Here is a 19,505-nt window from a genome sequence, read left to right as displayed (position 1 = left end):
CCACACACACACACACACACACACACACACACACACACACACACACACACACACACACACACAGAGAGACAACATCCACAACGGGACACAAAGGTGAAGAAAAATGAGTTATTGCTGCAACACAGATCAAATATTCATGGAGTGTCTGACTGTACGCCTTAATTTAAATCAGAGCCTTCTCATGAATGCGCTCTATAACCTCTGCCTGCACACAAGGTCGGGAATAGTGATCCAAAAGACAAAGCATAAATCAATAAACACATGGGATTCTGTCACCACAGGCCACCAATTGGTCCTTCTGAGGCTATATATCATGGCTCCTTGTCTCGGTTTTCCCCCCTCCCTGAGACTCTGAGTGTGCAGGGTGAACGTCACTATTTACAGACAGATGCACATACTGTTATACATCCTGTATACGTGTCTGTTTCTGTTAGAAAGCTTCACTTGTACAAGGTGTCAGGACTATTTTAGCAAATGTTATTAACACTACATATGCCATGGTAAAGCATGCAGATGATATGCTATTCGGAGGCCACATTGTTTCACTGCCAAAGATTCCCAACCCTCCTCCCCCAGAGTGATTATTTCTACCGTCTTTTATTTTCAGAGAAATGCTCATTACATTGATGGAGAAAAGGATGTTCTTCTTTATGTTTAAACCTATTCTATTCATTTTTCTGGCCAATTAGGGGCATCAGAAAAATGCTGCAATCATGATATTGACATAGTAAAGCCGCAGTTGGCGTCTTTGATTAAAAAAAAAAGCTTTCTTTCTGTCTTCTGTCACTATATCCCTACAGGAGTGCACGAGACAGACAACCAGTCTGTGAACATATTCTGTTGTTTGGTGTTGGGCAGAAAGTGTACAGTAGGGTGATCAGCAGTGATGATTTAACTTTCAATTTGTGGTGCTGTTGAGTTATAGTGTGTTATACTGAAAGGTGTTTCTATTATTTGGTTTACGCCCATTTATATAAATGTGTTGCACATAATATAGTACCTGCCATTGTGATTCAACATAATGGAACAGCACCACTAAGTACAGCCTTGTTATCATAGTAAAAAAATATAAACAACTATAAAACCTTTATAAAGGTAGAAATGGACTAGGATTGTTTGATTTGGCTATCAGTGGTCCTAATAAAGTGGCCACTGAATAATTAAAGCAAACTATTCCCACAAGCTATTCAGATGTATAACCTTCAATAACTCATTTAGTTAAATTAAAAAATGTGTTAGAGTCAGCTTAAAATTATTCATTTGGACCCCAATGGTGGTCCAATGGTTGGATAATACAATTATTTGGGAGACACAAAGCCACTTTAGGAAAAAAACTACTCGTAAGGATTTGCTGCGAAGCCCTATAGGTTCGTTTTGCTTTAGTGTACCTTTGAGGCATAGTTGCGTCCGTCTGATCCGCACACAGGCCCAGAGGAGGAGATGGGACAGGGCAGACAGTTTCCTTCAGGAGACCTGAGAGCGGGCTGCTTCAGTCTGCAGGACAGAGGACACCAAAAACACTTCAGCCTCGCAGAGCAAATGACACAGCAGCACCGACCTGAACATGGAGCAAACAGCCCTCCTCCCTGGTGTCTGAATGTATTAGCTTATCATTAAACAGCAGGGAGCGCTACAGCACTAAGACAAGCTTTATTATTACCACATTTTTGCAGCACATACTTAATGTAAACTAGTTGGTGTCGACCTCGTGTTAATGTGAGCATTTTTTAACAATGTGTTTTGGGAGTTAGTCAGTTCTTGCCCAGGGGCTACACACACTCACCTGTGTTCAAGTTTCTTGCGATTGACGCACACTGCTCTCTGGTAGCCCTGGGCGATACACACCTTGTGTCGGCTGCACTTAACCTTCTGACAGGGGTCCTTGGTGGTGTCTACATCTGGGAGAAAATAGAAACATGTGATGCATGCTGTATATATGGCCACTGCTTCCCTTTCTACCTTTTTCTCTATCTTTCTTTGCCCATCATCCTACTATTCACTGGCAGTCTGAAATCCCAAATCTCTCCCCTGTATTTGCTCAGCATAACCTGAGTCAGTTTAAATTAATAGAGCGCTGCAATACTGTTGGTCTTGCACTAGTAACAAATATGCATCCTGATGCAGTTTGTGCTTCATAGAGGGTAGAAAAACTCTCGACCAGCAAAAAAACCCAGACAAATTAAAGTTGCATTGCAGCTGTTTTAATTTGCGTAAAATCATCTTAATGTAAAAGTAGCCACAAGATAATCTATTCCATTCCCTTAAAATGGTCTGGAGGAAGTCACACCTCACTGAGATTTCTTATATTTACTACTTTAAGATTGTTTTTAATATCGCGTTTTATACTGTATCATATATATAGCCGACAGTATATTTTTTTGTTATATACTTTTTTCGCAATGTAGGCTAAAATGTGCATAGCTAGCTCACTCATCCATCACACTCTCTGCTAGCAGCTAATGCTGGAGCGTGTGTCAGCACCCCACACACACTCATCATATGACACTGTTGTCTATTCCTAGCAGGCTTCCTGCAGCCGACCTGGATGTCACACTCTTTTCTCTTCACTTCCACCGACCTTTATTCACCTACTACACTATCCATCATACATGGGAATACCTGTTATTCACTGACTGCTATTGTGGGTTTTAATCTACATGAAGGAGGTGCTTGTGTTCATCCCCTCCTCTTACTGTATCCTGTTTTATGGCACTATTTCACAGACTGGCTTAGGACCTCCTCTCTTGTCCTTTCCGCTGGCTGAATACATGAATGCTGCCAACATCCCAGGATTATTGAGGCAAACCGACAGATATCTGATTTGAGAAGCAAATCCAAAACAATACACCCTCCTGTCATGGCTGAGCAGGTCGTATAACTGACTGACTGAGACACAGTGAGGCTCCGAGGCATTAATGCCTAGAAGCAGACTCCTCATCCATTTGGACTGTCAACAGAGGAGCCTTATTCTCTGGTCGCCCAGTATGCCGGTCCACATTGATTGTATAGAGAGTATCCCTGTACAGTACTTCACACATCTCCTAGCTTTTCTTGCTCTTTCTCAACCCTCTCCTGCCTTTTTTCTCTTTCGATGCAGGTCCCCTCTGCCGGATTCACACCAGTGCATCAGCAGAATCGGTGCATCAGCCAATTAAACGCTTACGATAACGCCTGACACAAAGGATGGCAAGGAGATTAAGGTACTAAAGGGAATAAAGCACGGTGGCTAAGAGGGCAAGTAAGCAAAGCAATGTACTGTGTAATCCAACCAGTGAGAATTTCACAAATACCTAGGCGTAAGATGTTGATGAATGCGAGACACAGTGTACAAGAAGAGAGCAGATAATCTTGCCTTCTAATGGCTAAACATTTGTAAATAAATCTTGTTGGTAGCGAGCGGCTACAATGCTGGCACGGCGTTGTGTTGTGAGTACAGAAGCATAAGGTGGCTGCCTGAGCCTCATGTTAATTTAACAGGCTTCCACGGATTAAAGCAGTGCATGCGATGATGACGTTTCCATAGCAACAGGCTTTCCGTGGACCGGGAATCATTTCTGGTTTGACTGTGATTTGAAGCTCAATCTGGTGTCTCTGAGAAATCTCTGCCTCCCTCCGCCTCTACAAACCCCCCTGTGGTGCAATCATGTTTATCAATCTTCCTTCCTTTCACATTCCTTTGTCTCCACAAATCTGACATCCTCACTGTGTATTCTCATTCATGTTCTGCCGGCCCTGCGTGTTTATTGTTTTCCGCCTCACATCCACACATCTCTATTCAACCACAGATGCACCCAACTACTTCCATTTTTACTTTCCGAAAGTCTCCCCTTTGGTATTAAACTAATGCCCGCAGCAGTAAACCGCTCGTAATTAGGCCCCCTGTGCTTCTGTTTAATCCAATCCAGATTTGCATGAGGTTTATCCCTGCAGATTGAGGATAACGGAAGCAGAGCTCAGGCCTCATCCTCATCATCAACCCTCTTATCTATTTACACACTCAGTCTCTAACATCATCAGTGCTATCTTGTCTTCTAGGTTTACAATGAAGCCAGACATGTCTAGCAGTTAATGCAAAAAAGATGCTTGAGTTCCCACAGGAACACAAAATAATCAGACAGGCAAAAAAAAAAAACTAAAGGTCTAAACTTTAACCAGCATTCATTGATTTTTTTTTAACTATAGTGGGCAGTGTAACAAGCTGAAAACACAAACATTTCATTTAGTTGCTTACTTCCATATTTAGCAGGTGTGGGTGCTGACTATTCAAGCTAAACGTAGACAACACGTAAAGGATTTATTTTAGGGCGTATTTAGAGGATGTTTAATGGAGGAGATTTAGTAGCAAGAAGATAATAAATACATGGGAGGCTTGTCTCTCCACTGGAGTAACATGCCGATCCCTTCACAGTCTATACAGTATGTTGGGTTTAGAATTAGTTAGAAGCAGCCCCAGGTGGCCCGGAGGAGGGAGAGCAGTAAGGGGCGACACTGGACAAATGTGTGGAGTGTGACGGTGAGGAGGGCAGCGGTAGACCCTGGAGGATTGTAGATGCTGCTTTTAGAGTTTGAGAGTTGCTTAAATCCAGACACAAGGTGTGTACAGCGTTTATAAAGAGCTGTGCAGATTCCCTGCTGGGGGAAGGGTCTGGTTCAGTGTAATATAGTGGAGTTAAAACGTGTTAATAGCTGTGGAAAGGTTTAGCAGAGGGCAGGATTTGAATAAAAATGTCTGGCGGGCAGACATCCAGTGGAAGGCTTTAACATGACGTTTGATGGCAGTGTTTAACATATGTGTGACTGTGTGAGCAAGCTCTAAGCAACAGGATTTATCAATAGCATCAAGAGGTATCAGACATCTAGACCTTGTGGAGTGTGGACTCAGCGTGTTTTCCTGTCTCCTTAGTCCCCCATTGATCTGACACCATTGATTGGACAGAAAGTTTCCATCCACCTTTCACCTGGCCTCTCTGGCTGCCTGTTGAAATCCAAGGTACTCTTAAAACTCTTGGAAATAAGGTTTTCTGTGAGTGCTGTAGACAAACCGTTGAGTGTGTGTGCATGTGTATTTGTGTGTGTGCAGTTGTTTGTTCTTACAAGTCCAAATTACAGCCACTCTCCTGCAGTGTTTACTGTGTTTAGTGAGAGGTGATTCAATCAGTTGATGAATTGACTGTAGAAATCGACTACAAATTACCCTGACCTCTCCCTCACTCTGCTCAGCGGAGTGGAGTCAGCTGCTGCGGGGCCTGAATGCAGATTTCCAGCCCAGTCTGCTGTTACCACTGATTGTCTGTGCGTTAGGAAGGTTGACAGTTCAAAAGCCTTGTCCTCCTCTACACGCACTGCAGCAGTCTGGCGGAGAAATGAGGCCTGCAGGCTCATCTGAGCTCCGGAGCAAAGACATCACGCTGATTTTGTGATGTCTCAGAGGGACAAATCTCCTGTTCTTTCTCCTTCGCTTCATTAGGCCACTCATAAAGGAAGGCAGATCAATGGAGGGAGATAGTACACTCATGTCAAAAACCAGAGAAAGGGAAATAGATAGATGAAGGGCTTTATACCGCGTGTGGAATGAAAGAAGCAGAGTACTTTTCATTTGGCAACCTAAGGCAAACATATGGAGCTTTGCTAAAGTGTTTTAGAAGCTAAGCACACATATTTGAATTCCCGTCATTATAGCAATGCCACTTTTGAATTTGACAAATCTCTGTTAGGTTAACTAAAGTTAGGGTATTATTTCAACTCATTTGCCAGTGTACTTCAATATGTGATGGTTCTGCAAAACCTAGGACTACATAAAAATAAAATGGCTAATGACTGCAATGAATTCTAGCACAAACAAATCTAGATGCAGAATTGTCTGATGATGATGCAGTTGGTCGGACACTTGGCTAGTTATTTTAAAGCAATATGAATTACATTGCATTTAGCTGGCGCTTTTATCCAAAGCGACTTTGAAGAAGAAAACAGAATCATATAAGTACATCAGGTTTCAATGTGTTAAGGTTGAGTGAAGCAAGCAGGACCCAAATGCAGATAACACTGAAAATACCTTTATTTCAAGGATAACAAACAGAACACTCCCCGGTGAACACAGTCACAGACAAACGACAAACCAAACATGACAGACAGAAAAAACAGAACTTAAATACACACAGGTCTAATCAAGGAAACCAGAGACAGTTGAGGAGGGAGGAGAAAACACAAGGGCACCAGGTGAACACAATCAAGAAAACAGGTAGGAGGGAACACACACAGACAGGAAACCAAAGACAGATCCAGACAAGACAAAACACAACACTGACAGATCGTGACACAATGAATGTTAATACGGTGGGTCAGATGGCTCAAAACCTTTTATCAAAAATACAGAGCTCACATTTAACATCAGCACAGATCACGTTCTCGATTTTGCACATTATTATAGTAACCCAATAGAGTTGAATATGGAGAATATAAAGAACATGGAGCCGCAGATTATTGGACGATGCAGTCTGACTCTTCTGCTCTGCAGAAAATGTATTTCAACAAAGTCTCAGTCAATACTTTTAGCTACACAAGACAAAACTACAGCAATATTAAAACAAGTTTACTACACCTACATTTTCTACCCTCAACCAGACCGCGGAACTGCTGAAACTAAAAGACATCTGAACAAAACCTTCAGAAATCAAAGCAATTCTTCGATAGCAAGGAGCCTATTCTAAGATGAGTCAGGTAGTGAATATTTCTGTAAAAGTAAACGACGGTTTCAGGATGTGTTCAGATTTAAACTACTTGCGAAGCACCTCAGATCCACATGTGACGACACACAAAAGGGTGACAGCTCATTACAGGTGTATTGTATCATGCTTTTGGGAATGGGATGTGACAGGCTAATGATCCCTTCTTCGTCTTCTTCCTGTGGAACAAACAGCTTCCTCTTGACAGATGAACAAAGTACAAAGACGTTCTTTCACTTAACACTTTTTTCATTTTCACCCTATCATGCTCTCTTACACAAGCCAGCTTTCTTCCTCCCCCTATTTCACATTTTTCTCCTCACCATATGCCTTGGAGTTGGCAGGAATAATGTTGATGTCAGTCACTTTACACTAAATCAAGGCGAATTAGCCCCCCATCTCTGTCTCACTCTCCTCTCATGCTTTTACTTCTCTCTCTGGCCTTTCATTGCATAATTAGTCCTTCATTAAGCCCTTTGGAAATTGCGCTAATGGACTCTGCCATTCAGCCGACTTCATTTAAGCTGCAAATCAACCGACAATGGTCGAGGACACGACTCTGTCATGACTTCATCTTGCAGAGACTCAATTAAGTCTCAGCAGGAGTCCAGGATAGATTTCCGACATCAGCATGACTCACGCACAAGACTGCAGCAGGAAGAAGGAAATAAACGAGGAAGCAGGATAAAGTAGCGATATTTTGAAGTCAGACAATGTTTACCATCTCCTAAGGGAGGCACATCGGATCCATTCAAGCCGATGAAACAGAGTGCTAACATCTTCCAACCTTTTTCTTTTGCTGAGGAACTCACAACAAGTGTGGACAGTGAGCGGATGACCCCGGAGTACAAACGCAAAGCGTACGCAACGCTGTCTAACACGATGAATCATCACAGTTTGAACACAGGCCACAGATTCAGTCCAAATGCTACAGCACAGTCTAATGGCAGTTCGTTTTAATAAATCATGTGGCTTTGATTTCACTGCATCATCATGCATCCCCGGACGTCATACCATTTTTAATTTAGTTGTTGCGTACATGTATAGGATTTTAAGTTGGTGTCTATATCGAGAGCTGTGGTGAGGCATTTTGAGCACAGAAAAAAAAATTTGCACGAAAATAAACTACCGGATTGGGTTCAATTAGAATTGTTTGCCTTATTTTTTATCTTGGACTGATTTGGATCTACTTTAGATTTGGCTATTTACCCTTGGTTATCTTTAAGATACTTTAAAACATAGACTGTACATATAAAAAACACATCTTACATGATAATGGACTAGACATTTCAAGAGTAGCAAATGTGTTTTTGTTGTCTCTTGTGTTGTGCCTATCCCTGTGTTACATAATGAGCATTAAAACAGTGTTGCATTATGGGTTGTTTATAGTCTTATTGTTGCTAGGCTAGAGACTTTCTCAATGTCTGTGCGAAGTTTTTTGCTGCCACCGAAGAAATGCATTCCTGACGAGTGAGGTGAAATCTGCAGGGCTGGGAGTCAGCTGTCAGGCCGCCAAGATTTTACAGAATTGTATAATGGTGAGCTCAAAAAGAGAGTCTGAAATCTGCCCGACAGGAGAGGGTGAGTCAATGAAGAAGAAACTGCACCTAAAACGTACTCCAACAAGCTACACAACTGTGGATTTACATTATGCTTTAGTGGAAGTATTCCATCTGTATCTTTAATGAGATTTAAAAAAAAGCATTGAGGGGAAGGACTATCTTATCTTTTTATTAATAGTGTCTCAGGGAAACTTTCTTAACGAGACTATTACAAAATATTTTTCGAAAACCAGGCATTTTTTGTCATTATAGAAATGTTTTGTACTGCATATACTGTATGGTGTATATTTTGTAAGGAGACATTTTTAATATGCACTAACATAATTTGTATCAAGCACTATTTGTATTCTAATATATTCTACTGTTTCTTCTTGCAGTATTTTAATATCATTTAAAAATGGTATTTGTTTCATTGTTTTATGTCCTATATAACTATGTTGCAATGTTGGAGGAGCTTGGGACTTAAGATTGTCATTGCCATTTATACACTGTAACTACTGTGCATATGACTAAAGCCTTTGAATTTGAATTGAAATAATGACAGCAAAAAAGAAACTATGGATATTTAATGAGGTTAATAAAACTAGATTATGGTTTTAGAAGAGTACACAATAGCTTTTTGATTGCTCAAGTTAAACTATTCTGATAATATATTATTTTCAAAATATAGTTTTAGTGCTTGCTCAAAATGTCTTATTGCACGCTCAGGATTAAGACACAATTATAATGCAATAAATGTAAGACTATTAAACTAGCAAAGATCAACACAATAGATGTATGTTAAATGGCATTGAGTGACTTAACTAACCACGTGGAGAGAAGGAGATGGTAGGACACTTACTCTCATTAGAAGCTTGATTCTCATCCCAGGTACGAACATAATCATCCTGCAGAAACACAAAGAGAAAATAATCATGTATTAGCATCTGAGGAGAATGATGAGACACGTAGTTCACACACTGCAGGCCTGAGTGCACAGCGTTGTTGATGGCACAACACATCGACACTCTGTCACCTTCATAGAGGAGAAGTAGTTTACAGTATCAGCGTACACTGATTATAATGTGTACATTATTCTTGCAGCATGATAATTAGTGAGTCAAACAGATGGGAATGAACTGTATGGAAATGAGCCCAACAAATGTGCACCCGGTTCCTATACATGTATGTGAGGCATATGGCTCTTCTTTAAGTGCTCCTCCCCCTCCCCAACTTAATTAGAACATTAATCGTTCAATTTCAAAAAAGGAAGTTGAAGGAGATTTTTAATTCAGAAAGAAGAGTAGGAAGAGTGTCAGAGAAGCAGACAGAAGGAAATGAGATATGAATGAAAACGAGATATGTACAAAGACAGCTGAAAAAGCAGTGTAAAAAATCTGAAGAGAACTGACCTCTACCTCCTGGTGAAATGACAGCAAAAGGAGAAAAGAGCCAATATTAGTGAGGTACAGGGTATTAAGTTGCATTCAATGACATTGGAAGAACCAAAGAAAGAATTTTCATGTACATTTAAAACCCCTCTTCTAACATTTAACGTACGTTTAAAAGACATCCTTATTAAGTGTCCCAGAACTCTGATCGGTGCACGGAAATACATGACATAGCAAAAAATATAAATACACAAAATCTCTCCAAATCCAAATTTCACTGGTGTGTACGGTGCTACATGTACATGAGTGTAACAAATACAGAAGGTTTTATTTTGATTAAAAAAATATATTATCAGGGTTTTATTATTTAAAAGATATATAAACGATTGGGAAAGATCACATTATGAATATTATTTTCTTGCATATCATAAAAAAGAGCACTTAACTAGACACTTATAATGGTATTTCCTTCACTCATAAGGGAATACGACAGAAGACATGTACAGATGTAAAGCTCTTGTAAGCATATTGCTGTCTGAAATAATAAACATGAGTCAAGATATTTACAAATCCTCCGCCCCCCTCTTTTCCTCAGAGATGACTTACTCATCACCGTAAACATCAACTGTACTGGAGGAGTGTGCCAAACAGCTCCCTGGAAGGTGATAAATCCTGACACAACACGTGAAATAAGCAGCCCTCATGAAAGGTGGTACCTTCTTCTAAGACCCTCACAGTTGAGTTTCACAGGGGTAAATATTTTTCATTACTGGCAAGGACTCCACTCAAGGTTTAAAATCTACCAAACGGTCTATCTGTTGCTCTGCTCATCCTCTACTCGCTGCACCGCTTATCTCATCCCCCTGCTCAATGACAGAGAAATCACTCCCAGTAAACTGGCTCATGTCTTGAATTTAACTCAACACTCACTTGAGCTTAATGAATGATTGCTGGTTGTGTGATTTACCCTTGTTGGGCCTGATGAAGTCACACATTAGCAAGGCAAGGCCTCGAAGAGTTGACGACCTGGCCATTAATCTGACGCCTCCCATGTCTCCTTTTATTGATGCCTCAGCTCCTGCATTATTTAGCAGCCTTTCTGTATTTGTGTTTCTGCCAAGACCGATGAGGGAAGCGTCCTACCGCGCTGACAGGACTGGAAATCAATGATTTCATAAAAGAGAGGCTGCAGAAAATGTATTCGGGAAAAATAAATTCTCCTGAGTGTACAATGGAAGTGAGAATGAGACGCAGAGCACGGTGACAAGTTTGGCACACGGCAGTGAAGTTATATCACCAGAAAATATGACTCAGAGAAGAATTTTTATGAAAAACTGTCGTGTCTTTTTTTTAATACACATAAGTGATTAGAGGAATGCAGAAAACACTCAGCATCCAGGAGCTCTGTAATCTACCCGATAACATCAGAAAGATCTCCTCTTGCTAAACGGAGCGGGGGAACGTACCCTCCGCATCAAACATGGCAGATTGTTCACCCCACTGCTGATGTTCGCAATAATGATGGACAGTCCATAATCCCTCATGAGCTTTACAATTGGGTTCAGCTCAAGTGGAACTCTAAAAAAGCTTTACAAAATCCTGGTAGATGGAAACAAAGAACAAACAGGAAACAGGTTGAAATGATTGTGTGTGTCTATCTGACAGCGCGCGTGTGTGTGTGACTGACAGGTGTTTCTAGGTAAATGTCAGCTGTCAGATGCACTGTGTTCACTGTGGTTACCCTGAGGGGTTCGTTTGTGGTGACAACGCATCACTGCCTTATCAGTTACAAAGCAAACACAGTACACTCATTTGGAGATGAGTCTGCCGGATGATGGTTTATACTTGAGTTGTCTCAAAATGAGCATTAATATCTGTCTTCAATGGATTCATCAAACCCACGCAGAACAGCACAGGGCGACAATGTCCTCACCGCCCTCTGTATCAAACCCATATTACTGCTTAGCCGTTGCTTTTGCTAACTAGTCAAGTTGCAGTTTACATCCAGATCTGACCGAAATGTAATCACTGTTCAATTGTATCATATTAAGACATCTGGTGAAATTGTTACAATATTCATATATTGTCACTGACACCTTGAGCTTTGACGCCTAATCAGTCTAAGTTGGCATTTGAAGACATTTCCTCAAGACGTTACTGAGATATCACAATCACGATAATGTGATGAAAGGTGTCTTCAGCTGTCACAGCGGTAACAATGCATTAAGGGCCATGAATTTCAGCCCATACCGAGCCCAACCTTAGGTTTCTTTGCATTACAGAATCTATGTGGCCAAAACCTTTTTATGAGTGACATCAAAAGACTAAGAAAATAACAGTAACAACAATAATTGAGGTTTCACTTTGTTTACATACAATTTTTAAGAACAGATGTTCTATTTTATAAACATGAAAGCATGTGGAGGCACACTGTTGAATATTGTTGTAGTATAAAATATAACCCCACAATATGATGAAATAGAGAGGAAAAATAAAAAAATGACATTGCCCCAAGGGTGTTGTCAGTAGCTTTGCTACATACAGTGTCGTTTCCTCCCACCTAGAGATTCACATAAAGGCTCACAACCTCTCAGCTTGGGTTTACAGATCACATGAGACACTCATGAGATGAAACAAAACCCCCTTAACAATACTCTCATCCTATATGCTCTCCTCTTATCTTCATTCACACTGGGCTGCGGGGCACGAGAAGCAATTCTGCTGATTCCTGTATTGCTGCATGCTCACAGGCTGTAAGCTGATGCTTCAGGATCGCAGAGCAGAGGCAGAGCATCAAACGCTGTTAGTCTAGTCTGCCTGGCTTGCAGGAACGCATCAAGAGGGAGCTTATGTAAGAAATCTGGGAGGACTGGCGAGGGTCAGTACTTTTTGGATTTATAACATTGGACAATTTAAGGTTGGGGACGAAGCATAGAGCAGCCGTTCCCCTTGCATCACAAGACTGATCTGCTGGGGGATGATGTGGAAGAAAGGAGAATAACTCTGCTTACTTTTTGTGAGTGTTTGATCATTTCAACTTTCAAGGCCTCTACATTTATTCCAATAAATGAAAACAATTTTCAGAATCTTAATTCTATTAAAGTATTTGAATATGTGAAATTGCAAAGTGCGTTATTACCTCTAAGGATGGAAGGACACATTCCCTTTAATTTTCAAAGTTATATATTTTTGTTGCTTATTAAGGTTCATTTTCTTACTGAAGTTTCTCTGATTATTGTCCACTAACTGTATTGCCATCAAAGTCTAAATGAAAGAGGATCTGAGTTAAATAAATGTTGACAAGCTAAGCTGAGTGTCTTTCAATGTATAACCTAGCTGGAAGCTGAGCTTAAGGAGCAGTATTTGAATTTCTGCCCCCTATGGGTTTAAACATAAACTTTGATATACAGTATAAGCATTTTGCCATACGTGGCGTTTGTTGGATCAATATTTACAATACATGTATAGTTTTATTCATATTCTGACATTTCTGTATTGATTTGTTTTTGTTGTATTTGCAGAACAAGCCTCTGGTGTATTTTCACTCTGGGGACTACAATTGTAAACAGCATTTCCTATGTATAACTTATACTCTATTTGAAATCATAATACCAGAAACCATATTGTGGTCAGATTTGTGTCTACATAAAGAAAATCAGATAGCCAAGCTCCTTCCAAATGAGGATTGTGTGAGTCATACAAAATATTTGGGCAATACAACTCAAAACGTTAGCCATATTTTGTGCTTTAAGTGGCTGATAGATTTCCATTTCTATCGTTAAACATACTGAAACTGAAACAAATGAATAGACTTGTTTTATGCTTTCCACTTTGCCTTACTGTTTCATACATTAATAATTTCTTCCTTTCATGCTGGAGCTGGTGGAAAAAAGGTATTCATTTATGTCTGCACTGAAGTGTGTCACACTTACAGTTATTATGCTTTATACATAATAAGAAAGGCTCTAATGCCACTCTTTCATGCTCAAGTAGATATGAGCAACGTCATAAATACTGTGACAGCAAAGGATGAATAAAAGGTCAAATACAAACGCTAGCCGAAGTTTTCACTCAATTATGTAAGCGGTTAATTGCTTTTTCCATTTCACTGGATACATATTCAAAGGTCCAAGACAAAAGATTGACTGGTTCTACTGAGTTGCCGTTCTCAAACTTTCATGCGTCGTCCTATCGTTGCACACATGCACACACAACAGACACACACAAACAGTTATAGCTAGACTATCACACTGAGTCCACAAAGTCTCTGTGCACTCATGCCAGCCCTGTACTCACTATCTATAAATAAAATCAGCCCTTGTGCCTTCAGAGGCCCTGCGGGGAATAAGAAAACAGTCTGCAACTCACAGGAGTATCTGGTACAAGCAGCGAGAACCTTCACACTTGACTGAAAACATCGGCCCCAACTGAAAAACAGACATGTACAACAATGGAAAATCAATAAAGTTGCCTTGGTAGGGCATTCAAGAAGGATAACAACCAGCCAATGATTTGAGACAGGGGAGCTGAAAACAATGAAGGCTATTCGAAAAAGAAAGTCACAACAAGATTAGCAACAACAAGGACTGAAACCTGGTCAAGGGGAAAAGGCAGACTTGGCATGCCTAACAAGTTATCAAGCTTACTCACCACTAACGCAGCGTCCACGCGGCGGCGTGCGTTGAAGCTTGCCGGCGGGCGTGTCTGAAGCTCGATCAACAACCAATCACATGAATCTCCCGCCCCGGACACACAAGCACGCGGTTTGATTGGCTAGAGCTTGTACTGGCATATGATTTGATTGGCTGACGCTTCCGTCGAAGCTTCAAAAGTTGAACATTGCTCAACTTTTGAAGCGAGCAACGCGACGCTCCCACATTGCAGTTCGGCAAAGTGTGACGTCACCCCATTCAAAGTGAATGGGCAGAAGCGTTGAAGCTTCAACGCACGCCACCGTGTGGACGGGCCGTAATGCTCCTACAATCCTATAGAACAAGTTAGCCTACTATTTTCTTATTTGTGTAATTGTAAGCTAAATTCTTCTGAACATCTATAGGTTCGCCAATAGATTTAAAGAAAAACCCCTTCGTTAGCATACTGTTGCTATAGTTCCTACCAGTTAAGCCTTCCATTAGTTGTTATTTTTTTAATAATTGGAATTAAGTTTAAGACAAAGGTAGAAAAAACCAGCCGTCTCCTTTCTAGCTGGTGAGAGTCAATTTTGCTGGCTGAACTAACTTGCTAGCAGATTTGATCAGCTATAGCTAACAATGAAGCTAATGAAATCTTTAAAATGTTTCAAATTGACAGAGAACAACGCTAATAAGGTAATTAATTCACTTGATAACGATAAGAACAACTAAACCAGGAACAAACCTTATTGTCAGGAAGAACACTGGCAGAAAATCCATGAGGGAACACGAGAAAGGGACAAACACAGAAGGACTGACGGCACTAGAAAACACTGACAACAACTCACAGGGAACACTGTCAAACTCACAGGTATATGTACACAAACAGAACTATTCACATAAACGAGACACAGCTGGGGTATAAAGGCAAAAAAACAGGGGAGCGACACAAGATGATTTTACCAAAATTAGACAGGAAATTGAAAAACCAAAAGCCCACGAAACAAGTCGGGGATTTCGCTTTTATGTTCCTATTTTTCATCATATATGTTTCACTTTGCAAGACAGTATTAACGCAACAATTTTTGTGGGGATCAAAACAATAAAAACAAAATAAGGTACTTTTTCTGAGTTGGATAACAGCTAATCTTTTCACAAAAAGTTTCTCAGGTCAACCCAGTCTCACGGCATTTCGTGTTATATTAACGAAATGAATCTATTGGTTCGTGTTCACCAACACGATTTTCCCCTTGTTTTCATGTCACACAGAACGATTTTAAAAGCAATGTAAATAATAACAAATTAGAAGAAAAAAAAGATTTAAAAAAATACTGATTTCAGTATTCTGACACAGAACAATTTTAGAAGCAATGTATTTCTATTGGTAGTATGTTTCGTGCCTACACCAAATAATAACAAATTAGAAGGAAAAAAAGATTTTAAAAATACAGATTTCAGTATTCTTTGAGGATATTTATTTTCCTCACGGACGGCAAGAAAAGTCAGAAATTATACAATTGAAAATAAAAACAATAATTGGGGCTTGATATTGAGTAAGAAAATGTTTTTATGAACCACACAGCTTCTGGTCTTCCAAGACCCTACTGGACAAAAAGACGTGGTGCAGGCACGAAACATACTAAAATACATTGCTTTTAAAATCGTTCTGTGTGACACGAAAAAAAGGGAAAAATCGTGTTGGTGAACACGAATCAATAGATTTCGTGACTNACCCCACCATTCAGACTGGCAGTGGTTACAGACCCCACCATTCAGACTGGCAGTGGTTACAGACCCCACCATTCAGACTGGCAGTGGTTACAGACCCCACCATTCAGACTGGCAGTCATATGCAGCCACACTTTAGATGTTTTCGTGCCGACATTGAGCTAATGAAAAAACGAAAGCTAACCGAAAGGCTCAGACGTTCGGGAGGAAGGTGAAGGGCGTTGCTAGGCAATCAAGCCAAAGTCGTTGCAAGACGCGCAAACGGATTGGCTGGTGGTATGGGCGTGAGTTTAAGGATATCACGCCTAACTTTATATATAAAAAAATTAATCGAAAAAGTCGAAAACCGGATCTGATTTCGGTACGGTATAACGTAACAGTAACCGGTATTTCGGTAATACCGGGAACCGGTATGCACCCCTATTAGGGACCCCACTCTACCAGACATATTGTAATGCTATCTAATAGAGCTGCTCAATTAAAGCCAAAACCACAATTATTTTGATCAGTATTGAGATCAACGTTATTCATCATAAACCAAATTATCCAAATAAACAAAGCACTTCTTTTTACTTCCACTTTGTGCTACAAATATTGGAAAACCTTCATTGCAATATTTATTTTTCTGTGATAGTTATTGCAATATTAATGGGATATTCACCCTACATTGTGTAAACTCAGCATGTTATGCATTTTGAAGACAACATAATGAAGCTAGATTAAGATTTGATCATCTTTACATAGGTTGATAATACAGCTCAAAGGACACCGCAAAATGTTTTTAAATCGCTTAATCACATATTTCAAACTTTCAAATGTGATTATTCCTGCAGCCCTAATATGTAATATCCTTTTTTAAATATATGTTTGACGACAGTAGTTCCCAGTCAGCGTGCGTCACCTGGTTTTTGGCTTTGAGCATCAGCAGGTTGGTGACGTCGCCGAAGGGCAGACCGAGGCTGATGACCTCGGCCTCACTGATGTCAGTCGGGAGCTTTCGGATGTGGATGACCCTGGACGGCACGCCGGGGCCTCTTATGTCACCTTTGAACTTCTTACTGTCGTTGCCATTGGCTACAGAGGACAGGAGACAACAACAACAGGTCAAGACAAATTCATAACAGAAACACAGACGATACACCAGCAGTGATGGGTTATATCCATTCTGATTATTCTACCACTCTTAATACGATACCTTTTATCACTGAGCACATTTGAAAGAAATTGCAATTTATGTGTGTTGAGGAAAATGAACGAGAATAAGTGTTGGTTATTATATATATACAAAGTGATGTATCTGACCTGTGGTGCTCATGATATACGGGGCGCTGGAGACGCTGGGGAAAAGCTCTTCAGATCCTCTCTGAAAAACATCAAAAACAAACACCCGTTAATTTCCTTAATTACAATTATTCTAAATAAACATTAATAATAAAGACATTTTAGCGAACTAGCCGTCAGGAAAACTGTTCTTTTTTTTTGAACACTTGTTTTACATTTGAACAAAGCTGCAGTTTTGATAAACTAGAGCCTCAGTTTAATCTAAGGATGCTAATAAGCATGCAGGATACAATAATAGTAAATGTTTGGTCGGTAAAATGTCAGAAAATATAAAAATGTTGTTATATGGGATATTTGGTTTATAAATCACACAAAACTAAAAGCAGGACATCTCCACATTTTAGAGGGAGGTGTCGATTCCATTTCGCCTTTAAAGAATGTCTGTTTTATTTAAGTTTTTTGGAGGATTTTCTGCTTTTTAGTTAGAAGTTAAAAGTGAAATAGTGGCACAAGCATGCTGCTGCCACCAGAGGTCAGTAAAGAGCATCGTCTCACACTAACACATACTGCATATATTTAACTCAACTGAGGTGAAACTGTCCTTTGTGTCATTTCAACCGTTAATATGAAACGGGTCAAACATCCGCTGTCATCCCCCCTTCTTAGACCCACAAAGAGCAGTCGGGTGTGTTTGTGAGTATGAGTGTGTGAGTATGTGTGTGTGTGTGTGTAAGGGGGGTGAATTCCTGTGTTGTGGAGCTCAATGAAAACCAGATGTAGACAAACAGGCTGGGCCACATTCAACACACTGCAGTTCTTCTACTGTTTGTCACTGATGCATTTAACACTTCAGAATGATAAGCTCTGCTCAATGCTCGGTTTGGGGACAAAAGGATTTCGACCAAATGCAGTCAGTACTACAGAATACAGATTCACTTTAAAACAATTGTTGCCCAATGTAATATATAAGTACCTGAAATTGCATCTCGGAAGAAGAGTAACTTAATTTAGAGAGAGAGAGACCAGGCCTGAAGAGGGACACACAGGAAAAGTTAGAATGGCATCAACATGAAACCTTTTAATGACACGATTCCATTTTCTTTTTACAACATCAATGTTTTCGACCACTTTTTAAGTCACCTGAGAGTCATCTGGGTTAAAGAGTACCTGAAATGTTATGGAGACCTAGGGGAAACTATACCACGTAATGCTACAGCTAGTTTGAGTCACAGTGAGGTTACACTTCTCTTTTGAGACTGGATATGGCCTTAGTTATGTGTTATTTTGATAGTGTTTTTACAGGTTGCATTAAAGTCAAGTCATGTCACTTTCTGACCTGTTCAAGCTGTTGTATTATAAGCTCTGCCTGTCTACTCAATATATCCCACCGCAGTCAGCATGTCGTTGTGTCCCTGAGACACTTCACCACAAATGGCTCGTGTGGAGATTGTCCACAGCATTGAGTATGTTAGTGGCTTTGGATAAAAGCGTCTAACAAGTGACATGTAATGTAACATCCAGGAAACTAATGGCTATTCATCAAAAAAACAAACTTACAGTATTGCCGCTTTATCAATGTATGTGATAAGAAATGTAATATCGGATTTTCTCCATACAATCCAGCCCTAGCAACGACAGCAACGTCTCAATGACACGACTCAGGATGGATGTTTGTTTATTTGAAAAGGTTCCGCATGCAGTAGGGCTGTACCCGAATATCCGTTCGATGGAGTACTATTCGGGTTTCAATTTCGTTATTCGGATATTTGTTTTTTCCCCGTTTTTTTCTCCAAATTGAATTTATTGAAATCTCCAATATCAACGTAAGAGCTTGTTCGGGGGGTGCTAACACTTCACCATAAACGTTATCGTTGACTTTCTCCGTCTTTACATGTAGATATTACTTTTCTCCGTTAATCTCTGTCATGTTGTTTCCATAGCAACAACAACTTCCTGTCAACTGCGCTAACTCTCCTTCAAAATAAAAGCATGTCCATACAAAATAGGAAGCCAAGCCAAATTACACTAAGACATATACAACTGCAACGAAAGCAACAAACACAATGCAATATCCTTTTGAATTTCAAAGAACACAAATTGGGTTAATAACTAAATGGTAGAAAAATTGTATTGGGACAGCCCTAGCATGCAGCAAGTCTCGCCATCTGTAAACACACAGCATTTGAAGTGTGCCCTTTGTCCTCCTTGCAA

At 40.1% G+C, this 19,505-nt stretch overlaps 1 protein-coding gene across 1 annotated transcript in view; it reads right to left on the bottom strand.

The window, feature by feature from the left end:
• Positions 1-19,505, bottom strand: part of LOC104956846 (testican-2-like) — a 40,717-nt gene that overhangs the window by 7,687 nt on the left and 13,525 nt on the right. Inside the window, exons 3-8 of the mRNA XM_010784402.1 lie at positions 17,316-17,376; positions 16,915-17,087; positions 9,676-9,684; positions 9,126-9,171; positions 1,784-1,898; positions 1,389-1,494 (exon numbers count right to left, since the gene is read on the bottom strand). Of these exons, the coding sequence (XP_010782704.1) occupies positions 1,389-1,494; positions 1,784-1,898; positions 9,126-9,171; positions 9,676-9,684; positions 16,915-17,087; positions 17,316-17,376 (510 nt within the window). The remainder of the gene's footprint in view (positions 1-1,388; positions 1,495-1,783; positions 1,899-9,125; positions 9,172-9,675; positions 9,685-16,914; positions 17,088-17,315; positions 17,377-19,505) is intronic.

The sequence above is a fragment of the Notothenia coriiceps genome, unplaced genomic scaffold (genome assembly GCF_000735185.1).
Source record: "Notothenia coriiceps isolate Sejong01 unplaced genomic scaffold, NC01 NC01_scaffold00000668, whole genome shotgun sequence".
In the NCBI taxonomy this organism is placed as follows: domain Eukaryota; kingdom Metazoa; phylum Chordata; class Actinopteri; order Perciformes; family Nototheniidae; genus Notothenia; species Notothenia coriiceps.
The sequence above is the reverse complement of the archived record's forward strand: the minus strand, read 5'-3'. Positions and strand labels throughout refer to the sequence as shown.